The sequence below is a fragment of the Callorhinchus milii genome, unplaced genomic scaffold, assembly GCF_018977255.1.
Source record: "Callorhinchus milii isolate IMCB2004 unplaced genomic scaffold, IMCB_Cmil_1.0 Scaffold26, whole genome shotgun sequence".
In the NCBI taxonomy this organism is placed as follows: domain Eukaryota; kingdom Metazoa; phylum Chordata; class Chondrichthyes; order Chimaeriformes; family Callorhinchidae; genus Callorhinchus; species Callorhinchus milii.
This window is the reverse complement of record NW_024704767.1, coordinates 4,724,829-4,748,311: the sequence shown is the minus strand read 5'-3', so window position 1 is coordinate 4,748,311 and position 23,483 is coordinate 4,724,829. Positions and strand designations below refer to the sequence as shown.

General features: G+C 37.4%; 1 protein-coding gene across 1 annotated transcript in view; it reads right to left on the bottom strand.

The window, feature by feature from the left end:
* Positions 1 to 266: 266 nt before the first annotated feature.
* Positions 267 to 23,483, bottom strand: part of adamtsl3 (ADAMTS-like 3) — a 69,618-nt gene continuing 46,401 nt past the window's right edge. The window contains exons 20-29 of the mRNA XM_007909814.2: positions 16,390 to 16,517; positions 15,485 to 15,613; positions 12,843 to 13,025; positions 12,565 to 12,684; positions 10,936 to 11,148; positions 8,680 to 8,863; positions 4,288 to 4,495; positions 2,097 to 2,206; positions 742 to 956; positions 267 to 521 (exon numbers count right to left, since the gene is read on the bottom strand). Of these exons, the coding sequence (XP_007908005.2) occupies positions 406 to 521; positions 742 to 956; positions 2,097 to 2,206; positions 4,288 to 4,495; positions 8,680 to 8,863; positions 10,936 to 11,148; positions 12,565 to 12,684; positions 12,843 to 13,025; positions 15,485 to 15,613; positions 16,390 to 16,517 (1,606 nt within the window). The 3' untranslated portion in view covers positions 267 to 405. The remainder of the gene's footprint in view (positions 522 to 741; positions 957 to 2,096; positions 2,207 to 4,287; positions 4,496 to 8,679; positions 8,864 to 10,935; positions 11,149 to 12,564; positions 12,685 to 12,842; positions 13,026 to 15,484; positions 15,614 to 16,389; positions 16,518 to 23,483) is intronic.

Here is a 23,483-nt window from a genome sequence, read left to right as displayed (position 1 = left end):
GATGAAAGGTTTTGTTCCAGAAAGTTAATAATTCACATACTAACTTCTGTAAAATTATACAATAACATAAACAGAAGTCTCTGTGGAATGTGCCCAGTTAGAAATATTATAGATGTCAAAACCCATAAAAAGATAACAATCCTAACATTCATCTTATCAAATTCAAACAGAAACAAGTCCTTTTGTTAAGAGTAAGCCAGTACATATTTGTCTTACATAAATTTCAGTTGATCTACACAGCAATAGAATTTTTGTGTCATTTCTGTATGTCAAAAATACTAAATATTTCTTCTACCAACTTGTACTCAGTGCTGTAGTCAGTCAATCCACACCAAGTTCTGCCTATGTTGAAGCTGATTCACACACCTTTGTGAAGATAACACAGCGGTACACTATATGTATTAATTAAACCATTCTGCAGGAATCACAACACCTCTGTCTGTAGGTTTTCAGCTGACACAGTCTCAGACGTTTCACAAGTGCACAATAACGCGTTGTATCCTTACAATCCCCTTCAGAAGCTGAAAGCAAGATATTTAGCTCTAAATAACTGCATGTTATCAGCATGAAAATCAATTCTGTTTGTACCATCAACCAACAATGATGAGGTTCTAACAAATTTGATACTATTTTAAACAAATGATAATATAAAGCATTATATTTTAAATTAAGCAACTGTTTTGATTCATTAATTTCTCTCTGTACAATGTTAGAAGTGTATTGAAGTGCTGGAGTACTTACAGTCACAAGAGGTTACATTGCAACGCTGCCAAGTTATTGGTCGTCTCTGCCAACCACAATCCTGGTCAGTCACAGCTTTGTTATTTCTCTTATTGGTACAAGCTACCCATCGAGACTGGAAACCATTCCCGCATGTTGCTGTACACTGTCTCCATGGGCCAGTTCTCCACTGCACGTTGCATCTATCTAATTTACACTGTCTTGTAGAAACAGGCCTGCAAATTGAAACACTTTATTAGTCAAAGCTGTGATTAAAGCAGAATGCATCACCATATTTAAGGAGAAACATACATGAGGGAGAAGAGGTTGGAGGGATGAAGGCTCATGTGGAGTATGAACACATAGGTTGGGCCAAATGGCCTGTTTTGTGTTGTAACATTCTGTGTAGTCACAAAATGAAGTAGTGATGGATAGTTTGTTTGGATTCTTCCAAAGACTCGTAACTACTGTTTGAAAGATGTTTTAGCCTGAAAATAGTTGTTGAGAATAAGGGAAATTAATGTACGATCTCAAACTTAACCTATTCTCCCAGGGAACATCAGTTATTTAATCGTGCAATGGCACGGAGCAGATTCTACAATCAGCCAACCTAGAGGATCTGCGATGGTTATTATAATTATTATATAATTATAACAGTACTTTCCCTAACATATGCATGGACACACTAAATAATACATCAAGCACAAGTATGATCTGTAAATTTAATTCCAATAAACACGTTTGTCTTGAAGGAAAGCATTAGCTTAATAAATTTACATCTTTGAAGCAGGACACACCAAGGCTTCAAATCCCTAATGATTCTGCTACAGAACTAGCAAAATATTTTCCATGCATCTGTCTACAAACAATGTAAAAGTAGCATTCTGTGCTGGTGAAATTGTAGTAATGTCATGTTGTCTTCGAGAATATAATTAAGACAAATTAAAACTACTGCTAAATTGTTTATATTTTAACAATAACATATTACTTTTTTTTAAATTACAGATAGTTGAAAATATACATTAAATATTCATGATATCCTCTGAACTCTCAGAGTAAACAACTGGCGTTTTATTTATTCCCAGCCAATTTCGTTTCAGTCGTGAACAATTTCAAGCTCTTGCTTCAAATTATTTTGTTCATTTTAAAACTGCGGCTGGAATTTTCTAAAGTTTGTGTTCCTTTCAGTTTTGATAGAATTAACCATTATTAAAAGAAAGTTAATTACACTGAATTGCATTAAATTTCTGAACATTAAAACCATCTGATGCAATCTGCAAATTGCTTTCAATTATTCTATACCACAAAGAATCTAAGTGGTACTTATGGCATGAGTGAAAGTGGCATATAATGTGGTTCTTTTAATTGCTCTGTACCTCTTTGTTTCATTGCAAATGACTTCTGTGGTTGCTGTTCCATTTGTAAACTGGCATTCAATCTGACGATGCTGCACAGCAAAGTTTTGACCCACACATCGACCGGTACACTGTAGGACAAAAAGTAAACCGTTGAGCTTCTGAACAAAAACGTCTGTGTTAAACTTAATACTGCCAATTTAATGTGGTTAACTTTCTTTTAGCAGCAATCTGAAATTGTTCAAAAATCAATGGGGGTAGAAATTCCACCTGGATTTATTCTGTATTCTGTAAACATTTTAGAGTATCCAGAATTTGGCAAATTCTTCAATATAGCCTTAATTCTGAAGCCAGCAAAACATTGAGGTTTATAAGTACGATGCTCTCTTTGATTCCTTTTCATTGTCTTCCACCACTCACGGTGGTCTACATTTTAATGTGCCGTGGTTTGTTTTTAGGCATCGAAAATTTACCTCAAGTAGCAACAGGTCTTCTGTTTTTGGCATCTTCCCTCAGGTTGGTGGTGTGGCCCTGCCATCATCAGGGACTCCAGTCAGACTCGAGTTGCCACTGGTGATTGGAGTATTCACATTAGCTTCTCATCCCCCTTCTTTTATTAGCTAATTCATATTTAGTTTCCTACACGTTTTCCATCCATTTGTTTAGCCAACTAGATATGAATGGCGAATCCTTTTGCAATTTGCTTGAATTGGAACTCCTCACTTGACTTATTTCACCCTGTTTTGCTCATTCATTTGCCTTGCTTGTTGCGCTGCGCCCTCAGGTATTTTATTTACTTGTTCCTTCCATTTGCAGTTTAGTGCAACTATTCATGGAACACTCAAGGTACATTAGGGGGATTATAGGATTTGCTCATTATCTTGTGGTGGCTGCAGGAATAGTTCAGCATGGAAATCTTCACTTTGCAATACAAAGGCAGGGCATGTGACGGCACATTAAATGTTCCCAAGAAGTTTGCATAATATACATATATAATAAACATTGCCTCCTTTAGTACTAAGATTTTGTTTGAAATCTGAGCCAACAGCTATTATCATTCATGATAAAACCTCATCAAATTCCATCTTTTCTGACAGTTTAGGAAAACAGATCTTGGAATAGCTAATACTTATAATCATCTTATAAAAATAATAATCCTTGCACTTGATATAGTGCCTTATCACATCTTCGAGGTGGTTCAAAGCGCTTCACAAAATATACTGTAAAGTGAATTGACTGTATATTTTGTGGGCGAAACGCGGAGCTAATTACGCACAGCAGACAAACAGTCATGGATTGAAGTGACCAATTTATTCTAATTATTTTTTAAAGGAATTTTTACCTCCGGAAAAGCGATCTGCCAATCGACCAACAACCGGATTCCTATTTACTAGGTAAACAGAGGCATGAGGAGTAAGGAAACTTGCCCAACATTTCGCCCTGCCGGGATTCAAAACCAGGTCTCTCGTTTGCAAGGCGAGTGCTCTAACTACTGAACTATAGGATTCCACGAGTTTATATTGAAGGAGGATCTACCTCTGAATTCAAGTAAAACAGCCACAGTGTCATGTAAAATTGGCTGTAATGTACCACACACTGTAGCTGGGTGTGGGGGTAATCCTTCTGTGATTGGGTTTGCAATAGAACAATGCTGAAGGAATCTCAGATGTGTCACAGATGTCTCGATCTGGTACTCTGACACCAAGCCCCCCAGGAACTCAAAACCAAGGTTGGTATTCAAATAGAGTTTCTATGATACCTCTGGGATTTGCGAGTTACAAATTATAAATGCAAAATAACCCTTGCATTTGATAAAGCACCTTTCACATCTGCAGAAGGACTTTTCAAAGCATTTCACAGAAATGATTGTAAAGTATAGCGACTGTATTTTGTAGGCAAAACAAGGCAGCCAATTTGAGCAGAGGAATGTCCCACAAAGAGCCATAAAGTGAATGGTTTTATCTGTTGAATTCTTGTCCAGGAAACCAGGAGACACTCCCTTCTCCTCTCCCCCACCCCCCCCCCCCCCCCCCCCACCCCCAAACCCCACTTCATCCCAGTATCATCATGGGATCTTTAACATCCACCTAAACAGGCAGTCAGCAGTATCATGATTTAGACCGCAAATGTGATTTTTTAAAATTCTTGTTCTGTTATTATCACTCATGTCAAGGAGCACAGAATAATTCCTACCCGAGATCTATATCCTTACCTCTTCCCAAGTTGCAGTTTTCCATTCTGCACAGGACTGCATTAAACAACCCTCTTTGGCAGCTGATAGTTTTGCCTCTTTTGCACATTTCTCCGGAGGTAAAACTCTCAATGTTCCATTGGCTGTTATCTGCTCACATGTCACTTGCTCTTGATGGATGCCCTTCCCACAAGTCACTGAACACTCTGACAGTGCTGTGACAACCCACCTGGAGGAAGAGCACTCAAGTCACTACAAACATCATGCACAAACTTCCAAGTGAAATTATATTAAGCTGCAAAACTCTCAGGTGCTGTAGAAAATCAACAGACAGCCTGAAGTCTGATATCATTTGTTGATTACAATCAAACAAAAAAAAAGTTCACTTAGCATTACTGTTGGTTAAAACCACGACTTCCTAACTAGATAAGTATTATTTAGCTTGAATTCAAACTAGGTGCAGGAAATCTTTAGTGATCGCCAAAAACACTTCACTGAAGAGATCCATCTCAAGAGAACAGAAAGACATTTTTTTTCCCTCTCCTGCTACAATTGTGCTTCTGCTCATAAACTTTTATTACGGGCCAACTTCACTCTTTTGGGGTCACTCATCTGCTTCCTGCAATCCTCTGTATTTCCCTTGCTAAAAGAAATTTATCTTCGTTTTGGGGAAAATTTTGTCCAGGCATTTCAAAGCCAATTTGTTGTAAGTGCATGGCTTCAAACCAAAGATTCCCTTTTCCTATTTAAAACATTATTTGGCTAAGATATGAAGTTCACAGTCTACAGTAAAGTACCTTACACCTTGGTAGGATTTTGAATGCCTTTTTGATTCTGGCTCTGCCAATGAAATGAAACTCGACTTGTTATCAATTGTTAGCGCTTTGCCGATGGGCTTTTTTTTGGAGGCTTTATCATATTCAGTGCAACAAGTACTGGGTAAAGCCAGATACAGTTGTAACAAGAACAGATGTCATTTATATCTTGATTTGGTTGCCAGATCCTCCCATTTAATTTATTAAAGTGTTTCCACATTTCAGCCAGCACTGAAAAGAAATCGAGCTACTGCCAATAGAGTGGGGATGTTGCACCCTGCAGCACTAATTATGATGCATTTATTCTCCAGATAAGCGTCTATAGCTTTCAATTCAATAGGATATCAGAAGCAATCTCCTAACACAAGACTAATCCTAGCTGGCTTGGTTACGCAGCCAAATATTTGCACAAGAAGAATCTATTGGCGGTGCTTAACTTACTGCCAATTATAAAATTAGGAGTAAATAACTGTGTAAATGTCACATTATTGTAATGGTGTACAGAGGATAAGTCTGCTCTGTGTTTTTGTACAAAGATTTTAGAAATATATATAAATTAAAAAATTGGTAATTTTGAATGCTGAATATAAAAGAATTCAAAATAATAATTATGCCAGCAAATGTTTATTGCAAATATTTCTGCTTGCTGGAGTGTTTTTTTAAAGTTTAAATAATCTTCAGATATCAACATTGCTAAAACTATGAACAATATTTACCAATTGATTCCTAGAGATTAGATACTTATAACTCCAATCGTTGCACTTTTTTTGCTATTGATCATCATAATAATAACCTAGCGTTTGATATAGCACCTTATCACGTCGGTGAGACATCTCAAAGCGTTTCACAGAATATATTGTAAAGTGGATTGCTAGTTTGGAAGATAAGTTTCAAAGGTACTGGTCATTCAACCGGGTGCAGGAAATAAAAGTACAGTACAGAAGTTGTATGGTGATCACATTTCATACTAAAAAAAAGATAAATGAGACATTGGGAAGAAGCCATTGCATTTTACACTTAAAAAGGGGCAGGTGAACTAAACTAAGCTACATTGCTGTAAAATCAGCATGTTGTTTTCTCTTCCCACTATTTTCTTTTGCATCTCAAAAACACCTGCGTCGTGTTATTCCCATTAAAGCCACAGCAGAACTGGCATATTTAAAGGTTACTCTGGAAGATTGAAACTAAGTTCGCAATCAATAGCTCCTTGCAGGCTGGAGTTCAGATTATTATTCAAGACAAGCATGAAAGCCTTCATTGTATGAAGAACCTCGTGGGGCTTTCAAAGGCATGCTAACAATTTACCATATTAAATTAATGCCGTGAATAAAGTTAAAAAAAATACACATGGGTAAAATAAAAATCAAGCGGTTGGCAAAAGAATATGTGAAAATACATAAGCACTTTCATACATATAATCAATTTCTACAAAATATTGACAAACTTTTGTAATTTTTAATACTTTTACTGGAAGTACTATGAAGATGCATTGGCCGCCACGTAGGATTTCAACAGGTACTGTGCAACTGTTATTGTTTGATAATACCCTATGTATGGAACTGGCAGGATTGCACACAAGGTTTGAGCACAGTTCCTAATATGTTTGAGCGAGACCAAAGCCTAATTCTGCTGGATAAGTGCACTGCTCTCAGTTGGACAGGCCAGAAGGTCACAGGTTCAAATCCCGGATATGCTGAGTAAAATGATCTCAGCAAATTACAGCGCTGCTACTACTTACTCTGGATAACTAAGTGACAACAACATTTATATATGTTTTAAGGCAAGATTTAGAGGTAGAGAGGGGGCAAAATGGTTAGGATACATGGAGGGAATATCAGAGATTAGGGGCATTGCGTCTGAAAGCTCTGCCACTGATGGTGGCGGAGAGGATGTGGGGGATGCACAGCAAACTGGGTTTAGCTGAGGGAGAAGATGACCAGAAGAATGGAGTAAGAGATCACAGAGAGAAGGAAGAACTAGGGCATGAAGGGATTTACAAGTGAGGGTGAGGACCTTAAAGTCAATCCGATGGAGCCAGTGGAACCTTGCAAAGAATTGGTTGAGGATAGATGCGGGAGGTTGACATTTTGGATGAGCTGGAGCTTATAAATGTTAGAACTTGGGCAAGGAGTGAATTTGAAACATCTAGATGGCATTTCTCAGTAACATGTTTCCCACCTTGAAAGGTATCAACTTCTCACCTTTTAGTCAAGTTTCAAACCTTTTGAAATGCACAAAAAATGGAACAGAAAACCCCTAAATCTACAGTTATTCACCCCAGCAGTGCTGTGCCGCAGAACCAGATTCCCACTCCTTTATTTCATAAAGGAGTCCTGTAGCTCAGGACTTATTGGAGTCCTGTAGCTCAGTGGTTAGAGCACTCGCTTTGCAAGTGAGAGACCCGAGTTCAATTCCAGGCAGGTCAGGGCGAAACCTTGGGCAAGTTTCCTTACTCCACACAGAGCCTAATAATAATCCCTCCAAAACCAAAAACAATAATAAATTGGTCATTTTCATTCTACGACTGTTTGTGGACATTGCTGTGCGCAATTGGCTGCCGCGTTCGCCACAAATATACAGTCAATTCACTTTACAGTGTTCTGTGAAGCGCTTTGGACGTCCTCCTGACGTGAAAAGCGCTATATCAAATGCAAGATTATTATTATTATTTTTTATTATAAAGGAAGATATTGAGTCACTGATTCACGAGACTGCACCTTTTTTTGAGAAATATCAAAATATCTGAAAATATTTGATGGCACACAGTGCTTTTGTAAGCTCATGCTTTGTGTGATCATGCCAGAGAGCGTTTTACTTTCTTAACTTTTTTTTGTTTTAATAACAATCTGTTGACAACATCCTGTCGAAACTGATTAGATCAGAACAATAAAAACAAGAGTATGAATTCCCAAAGGGCGAGTCCAGCCACAAATAAAAATAAATGAGTACGAAATCAAGTAAGCAGAGATCGTTGGAAGATGTCCAGCTGAATCCCAGTGGAGCAGAATGCAAAATCCAACACAGGCTAGAACCAGCCCTCAAATGAGAACAGTGCTGTTTTCCTAAATATTAGAGCAGAACTTTTGGATAATGTTTTCCAGGGTCCGAATACCCAAACCCCAGAAATCTGCCTTCTCTCCAAAACACTGATATTCATTAGATAAATTCGACCCCATCAAATCTGCCATCGTGGCATATTAATTCTCATGACCTTGCTTTTGGTTAAAAAAAATCAGTACCTCGATTTCTGCATAATTGTTAACAATCCTCTGTCGTAGCGCCTACAGTTCTCAAAATAAACTTACAGAAAAAAGGTTCAAAGTTAAAGGCGGTGTTTAAAAAAAANGACCATCTGAACTGTTATGTTAATCGAATAAATCTAGATCCGTTAATGAGTTGTGGATAGCCCCAAAACTGGTCATTATTGTTGTGAAACACAGAGCACATGCAGTTTTTAGGTCTGTGTGTTGACATAACGATACATTTTGTCCAATTTTTATGACAAATGCAGAGAATCAATAGCATTCGAAACATGATTATTCGTGCAAAGTTAAAGGCGGTGTAAAACGACATAAATTGTAATAATCCTGTTACGCACCTGGCAGGACAATCCCGTGCATTACAGAGCTGGATAATTAATGGGAGTTTAGGAAGTTCATGGCACGTGGACTCATTCACTTCAATTCCATGATTGTTAAGGCAGCGCAGTTTTCTGTACTGGATTCCTGTGTTCCCACAGGTTGCGGTGCAGGAAGTCCACTCACCAGGAGCCCAGGTGAAATCTGCTTGAGAGAAATATTACAAAAGGAAGATATCTTGGGTAATGAGAATATCAACACTAGATTAAAATATGGAAGGTTAAATTTCTCACGTTAGTGCAAATGTTTATCCTCTGGAGCTAAAATTAAGAAATTGGCCAAAAGAAGCACAAAGTAATGAATTGTTGCATGGTTTCTAAGGCTCTACAGGACCTGCAGAGGTAAGGAAGTGAGAGGACTGGGAGGAGGACTAGAGTATGGAGTTCATCCACTACGTTTTCTGGAATATGAAGTGGCAGGATGCTGACATTTAACTGCTTAATATTCCCTTTTCTCACATTTTATAAAGCATGTCAAAATTTGCTTCACTTACACGTGTCAAGTTAGTCAAACAACCATTAACATGACATTTTTTGTGAGTCATAACCGGTACAAGCAGACAGTAAAAGACATCCAGTTTATCCAGTTGTGAGATGACTTTAACAAATGAATTAATGTCAGATAAATCTCTAATTTTCAAAGGTGAATCATGTAGCTTGTCAATGAATGGTTATTGTTATGATCAAACTGATAGGCTCCAGATGTGGCCCATAGATGACAGCATGGCTCAAAAACCTCCCATGCTCTTTCGTCTAATTATTTAAGCATCTGTCCCCAGCACATGGATTCAGCCCCCCCAAAACCCTAGTGATTTAAGACACATTTGTTAATAAACCCTTCCTGTGATTTTGAAACTGTTAAAATATGGTGGGGGCTGCTTAAATGCTACTTAAAAATTGAAATTAACTCTGCAGTTGAGTTTTCCTGCTAAATCTTACAACCATTATGCTCAATATCTTAGGAGAATTGTAACAAATCGTGAACAAAAGTAATGTTTTGAGTTCTAAACAATGTTCTGGATTAAGCTTAATAAAGCGATTTCTGGTTTCTAACTTTCATAAACTATCTGGGTGGAAAAATCCAAAATCCAGCATTCCCCATGGCTCAATTGGTGAAGAGCTTTTGTGCTGTGCTGCTGACACAATGAAATCATATGAAAGCCTTCCGTGTGTTAAATAGAACACAAGCCTCGCTGGAAATCACAAGAGGTTTAGATGTGAAGAAAGCCCTTCAGCCCATTTGATCTCACCCTTCCTGAATACTCTCTCTGCCATTCTCCCACAACACTATCAACTTGTTTTTTTTCTGAATGAATCACTTTGGTGACCTGGTAAGGCGCTCTACCAAATGCAAGGGTTATTATTATTATTTTGATTATTTAAAACGTGATTGAATCCATATTCCAAAATGAATTTGGCTCAGAATCTCAATCACATGAACATGATAAAAGGTCCTTTTTAAATTGAAAAGAGAATTTAATAAACGTGGATCTGCCAACAGACATAGAATGTATACAGTTCAATGAATGCCTTTGAAAGAGTATCAGCTGTAGAAAATATGAACTGAAGGACAAAATTCAGTACTGGGAGTGGAAGAAAAACAAACTGTGAGGGAATGGCAGCTCAGTGGGAGAAGAACATGCAATCTGAATTTGGCAACAGGAAAGTTAGGCAAAACTCCAACAAACAGAACTGAGTAGCAGAATTATATTTTAAATATATATATTTGTGTATGTGATTTAAAGAAGCAGTTGGCTGAGATTATAAACTGCAACGTGGTCAATTTAATTTTACGCTTTGCGTATTTACATTTTTAATTCACTTAAGCTGCAAATTTGATTTCTTACTGCATGCTCACAGTGTTTAACTGTCTCATCAAAGAGAGAAAATTACTTTACTTAAGTATCACTGAAAATGTCTAGAGTGCAAAGATTTCTTTGTGGCATGTTCCCCATTTACAGTAACAAGTTCCAGTGAAAGTTCACATTTAGCCCAAACCAATCAAGCTTCAGTGTCGAAATTCCCATCATAGCTCTTGTAACACACTTGCATGCACTTAGTAAGATAATTATAAAACAGTCACACCACACTGCAGTATATCCTGTGAAGTGCTTTGAGATGGCTCACTGACATGATAGTGCGCTATCAAATGCAAGGATTATTATGATTCCTTATTATAAGAAATATGATTGAATAAAATTTGCATTCTGAGCATACCTACAAAGTTCACATTCATGGAGGCAGAAACAATTCGAGAATCACTGTGAATCAGACACTTGTACTGCTCGGTCATCGTGTCAAAGGACGTGTTCACTTCAAGGACCCGTCCTCCATTTAGTATTTTGTATTCGAGGCCTGGAACCTCATGAATGGACTGGTTCCTGAAGTTCCAGCTCACCGTAGCTCTGTGCTTAGCAGTCACTGGGCAACCTGATGAACACATTTGAAGAACCAGGTTTAGACCAATGTTAAATAATTATTACATTAAGGATTATTATTATTATTAAAATATGGGTGTGCATTCAGTGCTCTACAAAACCCGCAGAGACTCAGGGTGCTCTAGACAATTTCCCATGGAATTTTTAATCAGAAAACATAACATATTAATTATGATTTCTCAGGCACACTTGGAAGGAGAGTAAAACAGCATGTGGCACAGTAACACTCAAGAGACATGGTGCCTCCCTGGTGATCACAAATGGAACCTTAGAGGCCAAATCAATCTACTCCTTGCAGCAATAACAGGTTTAAAAACACTAAATACATCATAGAAATTTGTAATATTTTAATGAGATCGATTGCTTTTAGAAAAACACTGTAACACTGTGCGGGGGAGGGGGGGGGGGCAAAAATGAGTAAAGAACTATGGAAATTAAAATATTTATAAAAATGTTAAAGGTTCTTATAACCATGCATACACACACACGCACACATACACACGCAAACAGACCCACTAATCTCTCAAATGCAAAGAGAGACTGTATTTCTTTTTAATGAGTAAGCAAACTGCTGGAGTCCTGATGCATCAGCTCTCAGACAGACAAGCAGTCGAGTATTTATGTGGTGGGCCTGCTCACACTGCACACCCGGACATCACACATTTCCTCACGGTGGTTGCCGATGTTGCTGCTCTGATGTAATTAGAACAAAGCGGTAGCCAGCATTTTCTCCTGCCGCAGCATTTTAAGCGGCACATTTTATGCCCGTGGACCTTTTCACCCCTGTAATAAGGGGACTCCTGTAATTGTCAGTTCCAGTTTGACAGCTCAGAATAAATGGGCGCGTTTCCAGGTGTCGGACACTTTGCCGATGGGCTAATGAGGCGAGCATCAGTGCTGTTCACTGTGCTTTTTTGTGGAAGGAGGTTTCCCATTACCAAAATAGGTTTGAAAAGTCTCATTGATTTCCTGTTGAGGTGAAAAATGCTATGCTCCACAGCAGATTCCACCTTTGCGGAATGTATGAGAGGATTTGTTATGAGAAATTACATTTTTGCAACCGCGGTATTCCTGCCTGCCCGCTGTCTCTCAGGACTTCAACACAATGTTAGCAAACAGAGGCAGTTCCAAAACTTTCAGGCCACCAAACCTACTGGTTTTGCCATTAGCAGTCTTTCCAGAATACTGTTCAAATTAATATCCCGTGATCAAATTGTTCAAATTAATATCTACATGATCATAATCAATCGTATCAGCACAGAAATCTTCATCCCCAACCACATTAATCTTTACATCTCTGCATAATCTTTACAGTTTTAAAACAGCTTGCCTACAGTTAGATGATCATGTATTGATCCTCATGTTAATTGTATTGTACCTTGTGAAACAAAGCTAAGTACAAACCTACCTATTCGCAACACATCGCCACGTTTGACTGTAACGGTAGAACCAGCCCGGGATGCCATTAAGACCCTCTTTCTTCCTTTCTCACGATGAGATGCTACAGATGGTGGAAATATTCTTGGCTCTTAAAGGAAAGTTTGAAATCATTCAATGACCTTTTAGCATTTTTAATCAATATTTTTCACCCACTTTCCTCCTTTACAACCTCTTGCTGAAACATTTCTTTCTTCAGTGAAGAGGGCAGAGGCATGGTGTAAGAGATAGGTTTTTAAAGGTACTTACTGGCAAATTTAAGAAATGTAGATGCGATTGCTTGTCCGACCTCATTTGCTGCTGAACAAGAGTAGATCCCACGATTTGCAAGTGTCACATTTATTAGCACCAGAGATCCATTCTGAAGGACAGCGGAATTATTACCTAAGAAACCACCTTTTTTCTGCCAAGTAATCTTGGGTTTGGGAATACCTGGCAAAAAAAGTATTAACCCTTAGTCCCATTAAAGTATAAAGCTTCATTATTAGGCCTTTTGGCTACGTTTCTGAAATACGTTCCACTACATCCATATGTACAAATATCTGTCAGCTATGTAGCATTGTAATTCACGTAGTTTATTAACAGAATGAAACTTGATCCGAATTACTTTTTGCAACAAGACAAAGGGAATATAATTCTAAAAATGTAATATACCCAAAGTGAAAATAACCAGAGACGTTCCATCAGTTAGAGACCCAAAACAAGAATTAGTTTAATGAGCATGACTATACTTAACGTTCTTCCCAATAACAGTCGGTCAGTGGCTGAGCGATAAAGATACAAAAGAAAGTATTCTTTAATGCAGATTTCAGTTTGATTTTTTTTTGCACAATAAAATGTATTCAAAGACAGAGCCAGAATGTTAGCCTGCAGTAAATGTAGCACCGATTGAAATTAAGATAGGTAAAACATTTTTCTGCCAAAATGACCAACTATCCATGAGAGTTTCTTCTTTTGTTTTGCATTGGGCTACTTTTCACTCAAGTACCATTTTAAACTCAGCCCTGTTGCAATTCTAAGTTCTGACACAGAAACCAAATGGTTGAAGCCTAACAGCAAGAAACAAAACATTAATCATTTTTTGGTTCTATTTTCATTGACGCTGAGAGGGGCACCTTTCCAGCTGCTAATGATGTCGGCAGCACATAATTCTAAATCTGAAAAGCTGCCTTACAAATTATACAAATCATATTGCAGTATGATGTAGCATTGAACTCTTGGAGTATCATAATGCCTGTCTCGTAAAAGTTCACCATTCAACGAAAACGTATTTTGGATTTGTGCACATCCGTTGTATACACAGTTGGAAGATTTTTATTTCTAAGTAGTAATTTTTGTTATTCCTTCGTGCTCAAAAATCAAAACAGCTCTCACTCCAGCTGATTTATATTACATGTGAAAAATATATAACTGACTCAAACCCTGTTAAAACAAATGCACTTCTGTAAGATTACGTAATAAATACGCTAAACTCTCAATGTTATTAATCTCATTTCATCTCCTCAATTTTTTTTNAGCTTGATTTATTTTTTCACGACTGCTTGTCCAACTCAAGAAAAATAATCTTGCCTCTGCATTTATCTTCACAGACAGCGCAAAACAAAACAATCTGAGTAAAGTACTCATTTTAAAGATTATTTTAAGTATCTCTGTAGCAGCAAAATTTGTTCATGATTCCATCGTGCAGCAAAATAGTATTTATGAAATTCAAACACTGACCAGACTGGAAAAAGCCCTACTTGCAGTCTTTTGAACCAATTAATCCTGTCACAAGGGGGCACAACAATGACAGTTTCCATATTGCAATACACATTAAATTTAGTGTTTAAAGACCTGACATAATTTGTCAAGCCAGACCAGGGATCTGGTCTAACATTTTGTTTACATAACAACACATGGCTAGCCAAATTATTCTTATGACTCAGTTAGAAAGTATGGTCCCCAACCCAGTAATGTGTGTGTGTTGTTATTTATGGCCCCTTTTGCTTACAGTATCACCACCAACTTTGTCCCAAACAGTAGTGTTTTCTCTAAATGAATCAACCTCTGAAAGTAGCTCAACTGGTCTCAAGGTGGACCTTCATCCCTTCTCTGAACAACATTTCCTGAGAAGCTGGGTGCAATAGCCACAATATATCTTGATCACCTTGACAGGACAGCAACACTGGGTTTAGCATCACTATCCTGGACAGCATTTCCCAGTGCATGTGCAGCTGTTTCCACATTCCTACTGATGCCACGACTCCTGCACCACAAAGCATTTGAACTGGTTTCAAGCAGTCGGAAGCTTAATGAAGTATTGGGGGGCATTCTTCCACACATGGTTGAATATTTTATCAAATCCAGAAAGAACACATGCCTTCCATAACATAATTTTCCCTTTTCGAAGACAGTAAAAAGTCGGAAGAGCCCCATAACTTACAAGTGTCATTGTAATAAGCCGGTTCTTCTGCGGTACAACATCAACAAAGGGATTCTGTGCATCGTGTTTATGTGGAAGCCACAGGCATGCAATTTGCGTGCAGAACAGTGGGAGGCCTGCACTGCAGGAAACTAATACATTGTGTAATAAATTCTTTGAACAGTACAATGTCAAAGCGAAAAGCGAGCAGGTTACACTAGTTTAACAGAAGTCAAAGCTTAAAAAGGTCCCGTGAGTGGTCCATGGCAAAGATATTTTGGTTCCCACAAGGTGTTGTGTTCAACACCACAGATTAATCAGGATCTTGGCTAATTGTGAGACTGTGTAAAACATTTATTTGTAGCACTAAAACTGTCCTAATAGTTCAATTGTTCAATAAAGATGACTTACGCCTTTAAGGTGACATATTGCAAATTCGGAAAAGATTAGATATACTTGTCCCCCCCACCACCCACCCACCCATACTCACCTTCTGCTGGGCATTCAATTGTGATGGTTGCCCGAAGTCGAGCAATTATAGCACTGCCAACAACTGCGGATAAATGCCACGTTGTGAGGTTTGTGATATTTGCTCTGGAGAATCTGATAACAGGTATTTCTGGAGAACAAAGGTAAAATTACAGTTATGGAGTAATTTCATGGCTATTTGGGTGATATTGCTGTGCGTAAAATACGTAGTCACTACATCTCACAGAGAAACTCTGTCAAGCCTTTTGAGGCATTTGATGTTTTAGGTGCTATATCAAATACAAGAATTATCGAAATAAAGTTTCTTGGATCATTCTAATGGATTAATATTCTGGGTGGATAATTATACCTTAAAACAAAGTGTTTCTTGAAGTGTAATGAAAATTGTATTGCTTGTATTGAGAAAGACAGAGTAAGTGAAAGAACATTTAACATGTTTCATAAATCCATCTCTTTAAATTATAAGGTCACAATATTTTGCTCTGTGACATACCGCAATAACTTATTTAGGGGCTTTTCATGTACATTCCAGATTCATCTGAATGTAAATCTACAAATAACAATTTTTTAATTGCGTAATAAATATTGGGACATATCAGACATAACAACACGAGTTATTTATCATGGGGATATCACAATATAAAAAGACAGTATGATGATCATTAATTCTATTAATTATTTTATAATACTATAGGTGCCGATATAGGCATATTTGTATTGGTTTAATAAAACTTATCAACAACAACACATTGCATTTGTTTAGCTCTTTTCTCACCAGGAGAATGTCCCAAGGCGCTAGATTCAAAATATCAAAAATACTTGCTGAATTCAGATTTTTGTATATTAATGCTATAACCTTAATTTTATATTCTACGTAATGTTTAACAAAAGCAAGTTGCAAATGACCTGAATACAACAGTAATGATGTTTCAGTATCTGTCCCCAATTCACTCGATACTGTACATGCGTACAGGCCAGCGTCTTGGCGAGAGAAATTCTGGATTTGAAGTCTTGCAGAACCAAGCAGTGTAATCCTGCAAAATTAATGGGAAAATACACTATTGGCTTTTATTAATTCATTGCAAAGCACATATACCAAACAGTCTTCTACTGGCTCATATTAAATTGAGCTTTATAGCTTTTAAACACTTAAAACGTGATTATACCCTTGACATTTTAACATATTACTTCATGTTATTTCAGTTGGCCAGAGAAAAGGCATAACGTAGATCAAATAATGGAAGCCCTATTTTGCAACCCTCAAATGCCTTACAAATAATATACCGATGCAGTGTGCTGCTTTATACATCCAGTACTATGAGCTTATGGGGTCCAGTGGGAGTCATTGTAACTTAGGCACTTTATTAATGCACTTTGAATACTATTTGACTAGAAGTTAACTAATGTGATACTACACACAGTCCTACGTCCCCCACTCCCCATCCTGTTTAAAGTCGTTCTTGGCATATTCTCTTTTCTGAGAGCCTTGTAGGCAAATTACTCCTTGCTATTGGCTTATTGGCCTAAATAACAAATGAAAGAATGAAAAATAAGGAAACAAGAAAGGAATGAAATGGAATCATACGCTCAAACTATCACTGCAGTTAACATCTCCTCCCACTTTAGTTTATTCCTAGCAAAGGCGCATGAGAAAGTCAGCCCTTTACTTTCATTTATTTATCAGGTAAATGAGCCTTATTCTAACATTCTAGGCTTGTGCTACATCAACAGTTACAATACGCAACCAATATTAAGAATAGCTGGGTGAAGTGATAGAGTGATACATTATTGGCCTGTGCCACAGAGTACGATACAGGTCAAGCTATATTTTCCTCTAGGAAAGAGGGAAAACGTTCCTGAAATATTTTGGAAATATGATATTCAAAATCTGGTTACTTAAGATCCCTGAAAGCTCAAAGCATAAATGCGAAGTAAAGTGGGAAGTGCAGTATAAATCAGGGTTTCTGTTCCACATCACTCCACTGTTGTCACTTTGCTCCCAGCACCACAATTTTACCTTCAGATGAATTCCTTGGAGCAGTTTAGTGACACCAGGGTACTGTGGCCAAACAAAACACACTTCTATTTCAAATTCGCCTACAAAACACACACTCTATACTGCACTTTATAGTATAGCTTGTGAAGAGCTTTGAAATGTCCTCCCGTCTTGGAAGACTTTGTATCAAATTTAAAGTTAATTATTTTTATTATGAATAAAATCTTCTCTAAATGCACAAAGACATACGAGGGGAAGCGGCATGAGATGATTTAGCACATGACTGGCATCTGAAGCATGGAAGAGTTTATTGCTTGTCTTTTGAGCCAGGGAAGTAGTTCTTGAAAACTGTAATGGACTTGAGGGAGAGAAGAAATACTAGTGGTTGAAATCACAATCAAGTAGTATGATTGAATAGAAATAAGAGACTCCACTTGTACTGGGGAATTGAAGGGGCCAACTAAAGGACTTGATACGTTAACTTTGTATGCTTAATTCCTTTTACAGTAAATCTAATCATTTATTAATTATATTAGTGAACCATGTCACACAAATCATGCCCTCTGAATGATATTTTAGTTGGCTAGAAAGGCTAGTAAATAACCTTCAAATTGAAAATGCTTTTAGTCTGCTTTTTAAAAGCTCTGTTTAATCTTGCACAAAATAATCAGATCTATTTTGATGTTAATGCTGAAATGATAATAGCAACCTTCCAAGGTTTGCTCAGCACCCTTGTCACTTTTTAACATCTTTTAAAATATACAAAAGGAAGGCAAAGTGTACAACCATTAATAATAGCCCGTGTAACTTACGTTACTATTCCTGGCCCCACGTTCAAATTTAAAACAAACAGAATTCACCAGAAATGCAACCACATCAGCCAAGTGATCAAATGTAAGCAAAACACACACGCATAAGACAGAAACAAGACCAAGTTAAAAGTAACCAGAGCAATGAGGCATTTATAATGTATAGCAATTATAAAGGGATGGAGAGGGAAGCAGATGAGCACAGAGGCAAGAAAAAAAAGTGACTATTTAGAAATAGGAAGTAAAACCGAACAGATGAAGAGAAAGTGAGATCGAGAAACAAAATTAAAACCACTTCAGACAGGCAGGAGAGAGCAAGGTTTAAAAAAAACACCAGACAGGCAACATATTGATTGTGTGCGTGTGTGTAAAAAAAATAAGATTTTGAACTTCCTCAGAACCAATTTCATCACATTACAAAATTTAATTCGCTTATATTTTTAATTACATTCCACTTAGTTTTTGTGTACGTTTTGTGAATGTGGAGCAGTTTAAAAAGCAAGGACGACAACCCTGCCTATGCAGTGATGTCCTATGTGCAATGTATAAAATACTGACCAAAAAGTGAACTACGGCAAACAAACTCCCGAATTATTTATTTAGTTGCACATAAAACTGGTCGGACATAATTTGCAGACCAGAATATTTTTGGTAGTTAATGAAACCTCAGAGAACTTGAGCCAGAGCTACATTTAGCTGAATTTTCCTCCTAACATTCTCAATCTAAAACTCCCCACCAAGATCAATATAACAAGGATGCAAATATAAAAACAAAGACACACTCCAAATACTGGAACTAGAGTTTGGCCGAGTAAAAACACCAGCCTGTCATACTTGGCACCTATTAGCAGGAAAGGCCTTTGGTATGCAGAAGAACTAACCAAAACACAGATTATTATTACCGTAATATATTCATAACTCTGATTAGGAAGGGTCAAAATATCTTAGCAGTAATTATGTTAAAGTCCCAAAGGTAAGATTGAAACAAGTGGGCAACAGTTAAGTTCTTAAAAATAGAGAACGTCATTTCAGTAATTCAATATAAAAATTATTATTGGAGTTTTTTCGCCAAAGCACTGGAAAAACACTGGAAGGGCTTTCTGACACTTTACCATGTACAATAACAATGAACAGATAAGTAGGACAGATTCTGTAACATCAGGAATTAGTGTCATCTTACGAGCAAATAGGTAACATCAGGTAAATCACACTGAGGTTTTAAAAGCACTTCACTTCTACCTATCGCTATGACATGACTTGAGTTTGTGCCAAATCGGCCATAGGTTGCAATTAGTTTATAATAGAGCAGGAATATTCAGGCAGTGCATAAAAGAAGCAAATTAATAAGCGTGCATCATTTGAAATCCAAACAGTTGCTTACTTAGTGACTGAAATGACAGTAGACTTGACAAGCCTACTGAAGCTTCAGACAGTAGAAGCAGCTGTTGTTTTTCCAGCTCCATTAATCTGTCATCGGAAGGGAATATGATGTTATAAAAACAGTGGCCACAAGTAATTTCAGGTTGGTGGGGGGGGAAGAAAACTGCATTCGTATTTGGAAACACACAGTAGATGCGACCAGTGGGTAAATGTCTGAGCTTTGGACAGTGGTAATAGGCTTGAACATGAGAAAGTCATCTCTTGGGTAGCGGGACCCATTAGTGGACTATTAAACCACTCATACAAACACAACAGAAATGAACAATGTACTATGTTCGTTTGGAGCAATTTGTAAAAAAAAAATTGCAGAAGTAATTTCCTGTAATATGATTAATATGGCTGCTTAATGTGAGTAATTGTGACATGCAAACTGTCCCACTCATTCGCAATTGAAATAGGATCCACTGCAAACGTATGGGAACTGCAGATCATCAATACTGATTTAGTTTTCGACTACTGTATATTGATGGTAAAGAACCTGCATCAACAACTAGTTATACTGAACAGCCCACTGTCACCTTCCATCTGCCCCACGACAACAACACCACTGAACTTCCCAAATAGTTCTCAGAAGAAGTTTATGGAAATTAAAAATATAAAAAGATGCTTTAAAAGGAAATCAGAAAATTGGGATTAGCGTAGATAGCAGCAAAGTGAAGCTAGCGTTGGCTTAGGCATGATGATACAAATGGCCTCCTTATGTACTAAAATTTCTAAGATTCTACAAATATTAACCGAAAGACAATTTTAGATGGCTCCCTTATATTGTGTCTCCTCTGACAGTTTAACATAAAAGATTCTTGGCACCCAGCTCAGCTTTAAGGATTAAACTGGCCCCATGACACAGTGCAAAGCTACTTTTGCTTGCAGCACAGCACAGACTAATAGGTTACAGCAGCCAACTGCCATGATATCACAATAATAAAATGCCATTTATTAACATTACCAATGGATGATATATAAGGGCCTTCTGAAACTCTGGTTCATATTACCCTGAACAGAAGACTGCTATAAATGACTGACCTTATGACTGAGGCCTGCAATACAAGAATATAAAAGTGGAAACAGTTCATTGTGAGCAAGAGCACGGTTTTCTCAGAACAAACTGGAAACAAATGAAATTCATCAAGATGATGTTTACAATTGAAACAAGATCTAGTGTAAATCTAAGGAATCGGTAGTTTATCAATACTAACTCAGTTTTCAATGATACTGGATGGTAAAAAGATCCTGTCTTTCCACATGAAGTTACAAACGTTTGCTTCCAGCATCATGATTAATGGAGCCATCACTTGCTGACCGCAAACGCCCTTTTTTTAAGAAAAAAAATAAAATCCCCCGGGTGGTATCAGATTGAATTTCAAATCTGGATTGAGGACAACACTTAATTTGAATTGTACAGACTTGAACAATGATGAAAAAATAAAATCACTGTGAAATCATACAAGGTACATTCACTCTGACTGACTGAAACCAAGAGACCAAGGACAATCACAGGCAGAGCTTAAATAGCTGTGCTTAAGCTTGAATAAGTATCTAGTTCAACATGATTACACCACATTAGATAATCTGCTGTAAACCACTTAAGAGTAAAGTGCCTTTAAGCGCCAATTTGATAAGATCAAATCTTTAGATCATTATCACTGTGGGCAGAAACCTTCCATCAGAAATTGGGTCCCACATTACATTTTTCATTTGGTAAATAGTTTCTTATTTGTCAGGAAAAGCCTTCATTTGTACTCAAATCCAACTCAATACTGTGCTATAAAACTAGACGCCACCTAATCTTATAGTAACTGGGTTTGAATTTTTAAAACTAAAATTAGCTGGTGAATTACTATAAGAAATTAACTTCAATTTCAGGTTATGCGGATTTTATAGAAGTTTTGTTTGCAAATTGTTTTTTAAATAAAGTTTTAAAGATATGAAGAAAAGTAATATAAAATTAATATAGTATGTGCATTACAGCTTCAAATATCCTGTGATGCTGCACATTATATGTATTCTAACATCTTAAAACCTTGTGTCTTTGGGCTGATCAATTCTATACGGTATGTTTTCAATCCTTTAGGACTGTGATGCTGGAAAATTATGTACATTACAGCAATTAAATGACTCAAACATCAATATTTGCTCATGTAGAGTGGAGTCCTGATTTATGCTTTCTGCTCTTTACCTTTTTATTTTGGTTAGCCGGGTGTCTGACACATGCGAAAACCCATCACCTTGCTTAAGTATACCAAATCAGACTGCTCTTTATTGGACTGGTCAGGGGGAATGCTAGAAAAACACACCTGATTCTGGAGTTATACATATTGCATTTGGAACTGAGCGCACGCACAAAACTGGTTAAGTGACTGACACGTTAATAAACAAGAGCCCCTTGAAAATTCCTTGGCAATCCATTGGACTGAGTGTATCCCCTCGAATTGCTGCACGACGCAGATTGTTTAAAAACCAAAGAAAGTGCTGTATAAACATGGCATCAATTGGTATTACTGAACAGCTATGTTTTCATTGGCAAGGTGTCAAGTCAATTTACAATCCTGGGGTGTATCTAAATATTACTGTAAAGCGCTTATCATGCTTTTTAATCTTTCTTCCTTAACCTAAGGATATGTTAAAACTCTGACAGGCCCAAATATTTAGTTAATACTTTCTCAGGAAAGTGTCTAAGTTACCATTGGTTGGTGGAAGCTCACTGAGCTGTTTGGGTGACTGCATGGTCCACTCTGACCTTGTCTGCTGCCTCATGTCTAACTCCCATAGATTTATACAAGCCTCAGACTTTGTGAAGTAATAGAAAAATAAACCTTGAAACGAGTTATCGAAAAAAAATTGGAAGGTAATATTTTCATGCTAGGTCACTTTTTTTAAACTCTTAGCCTTTCCTGATCCCTTAACTAATTCGATACCCCAGACAATTACTGCACTTACGAAGAATTGATACCTTACATTCTGGCTGTGAGCGGTTTGTTTAACAGGAAAGTCCTAATTTCAACAACTTCAACATTTTTGCTCGACAATTAATGCTTACATTAACGGTCCTCCTTACCTCTTTTGTCCCCCCCCAGTGAGACATAACAACAGCACCTAAAACCTGTTCTGCAGAAACGTTAATATTTAAATGTTTTATTTTGATCGAAAAAAGGAGAAGCTACAAACTCTGTGTGGTAGGAAGCTTTACATCTCCACTACTCGTCATACTTACTGGGAGACAGAGAGAAATACTGAACTAAGTTAAATGTACAAGATGCAAAAGAATGACAATACGTGGAGTTTTTAGAATTATTAACCAGTTGATTGATTGATGTTGTATTTGAACATGTTTAATATACTTCTTGCCCTGAAAGACTCCTCATGCCATGCACCATTCTCCACCCAGAAGGTTACCTGCTTCGTAATGAATGCTCTCAAGATATCCACTATTGCAATGTTAAGCAGTGGGGAGTCAAACACTGGCCATTTGAGCTCAATTGAAGTAAGTCCACTTTTAACTTAGTTGAACGGATATTTCTTGTTTGCAATACGTTTGGTAATCAAGCTGATGGATGTGGGCAAGCTTTCCTCCATTTGCAGCATTTTAAGTGAATATCAAGATCTCCATTCCAAGTGAGGAACGTGCCAAGGGCAAAGGAACACTGCGTCAACAACCCAAACCGTGAATCTTGGCTACAACCTGAGGAAAGCACCTCCTCCTTATGATCTGACAACTGGTGTCAACTGATACTTAATTAGACTCACAGTTTGCATTC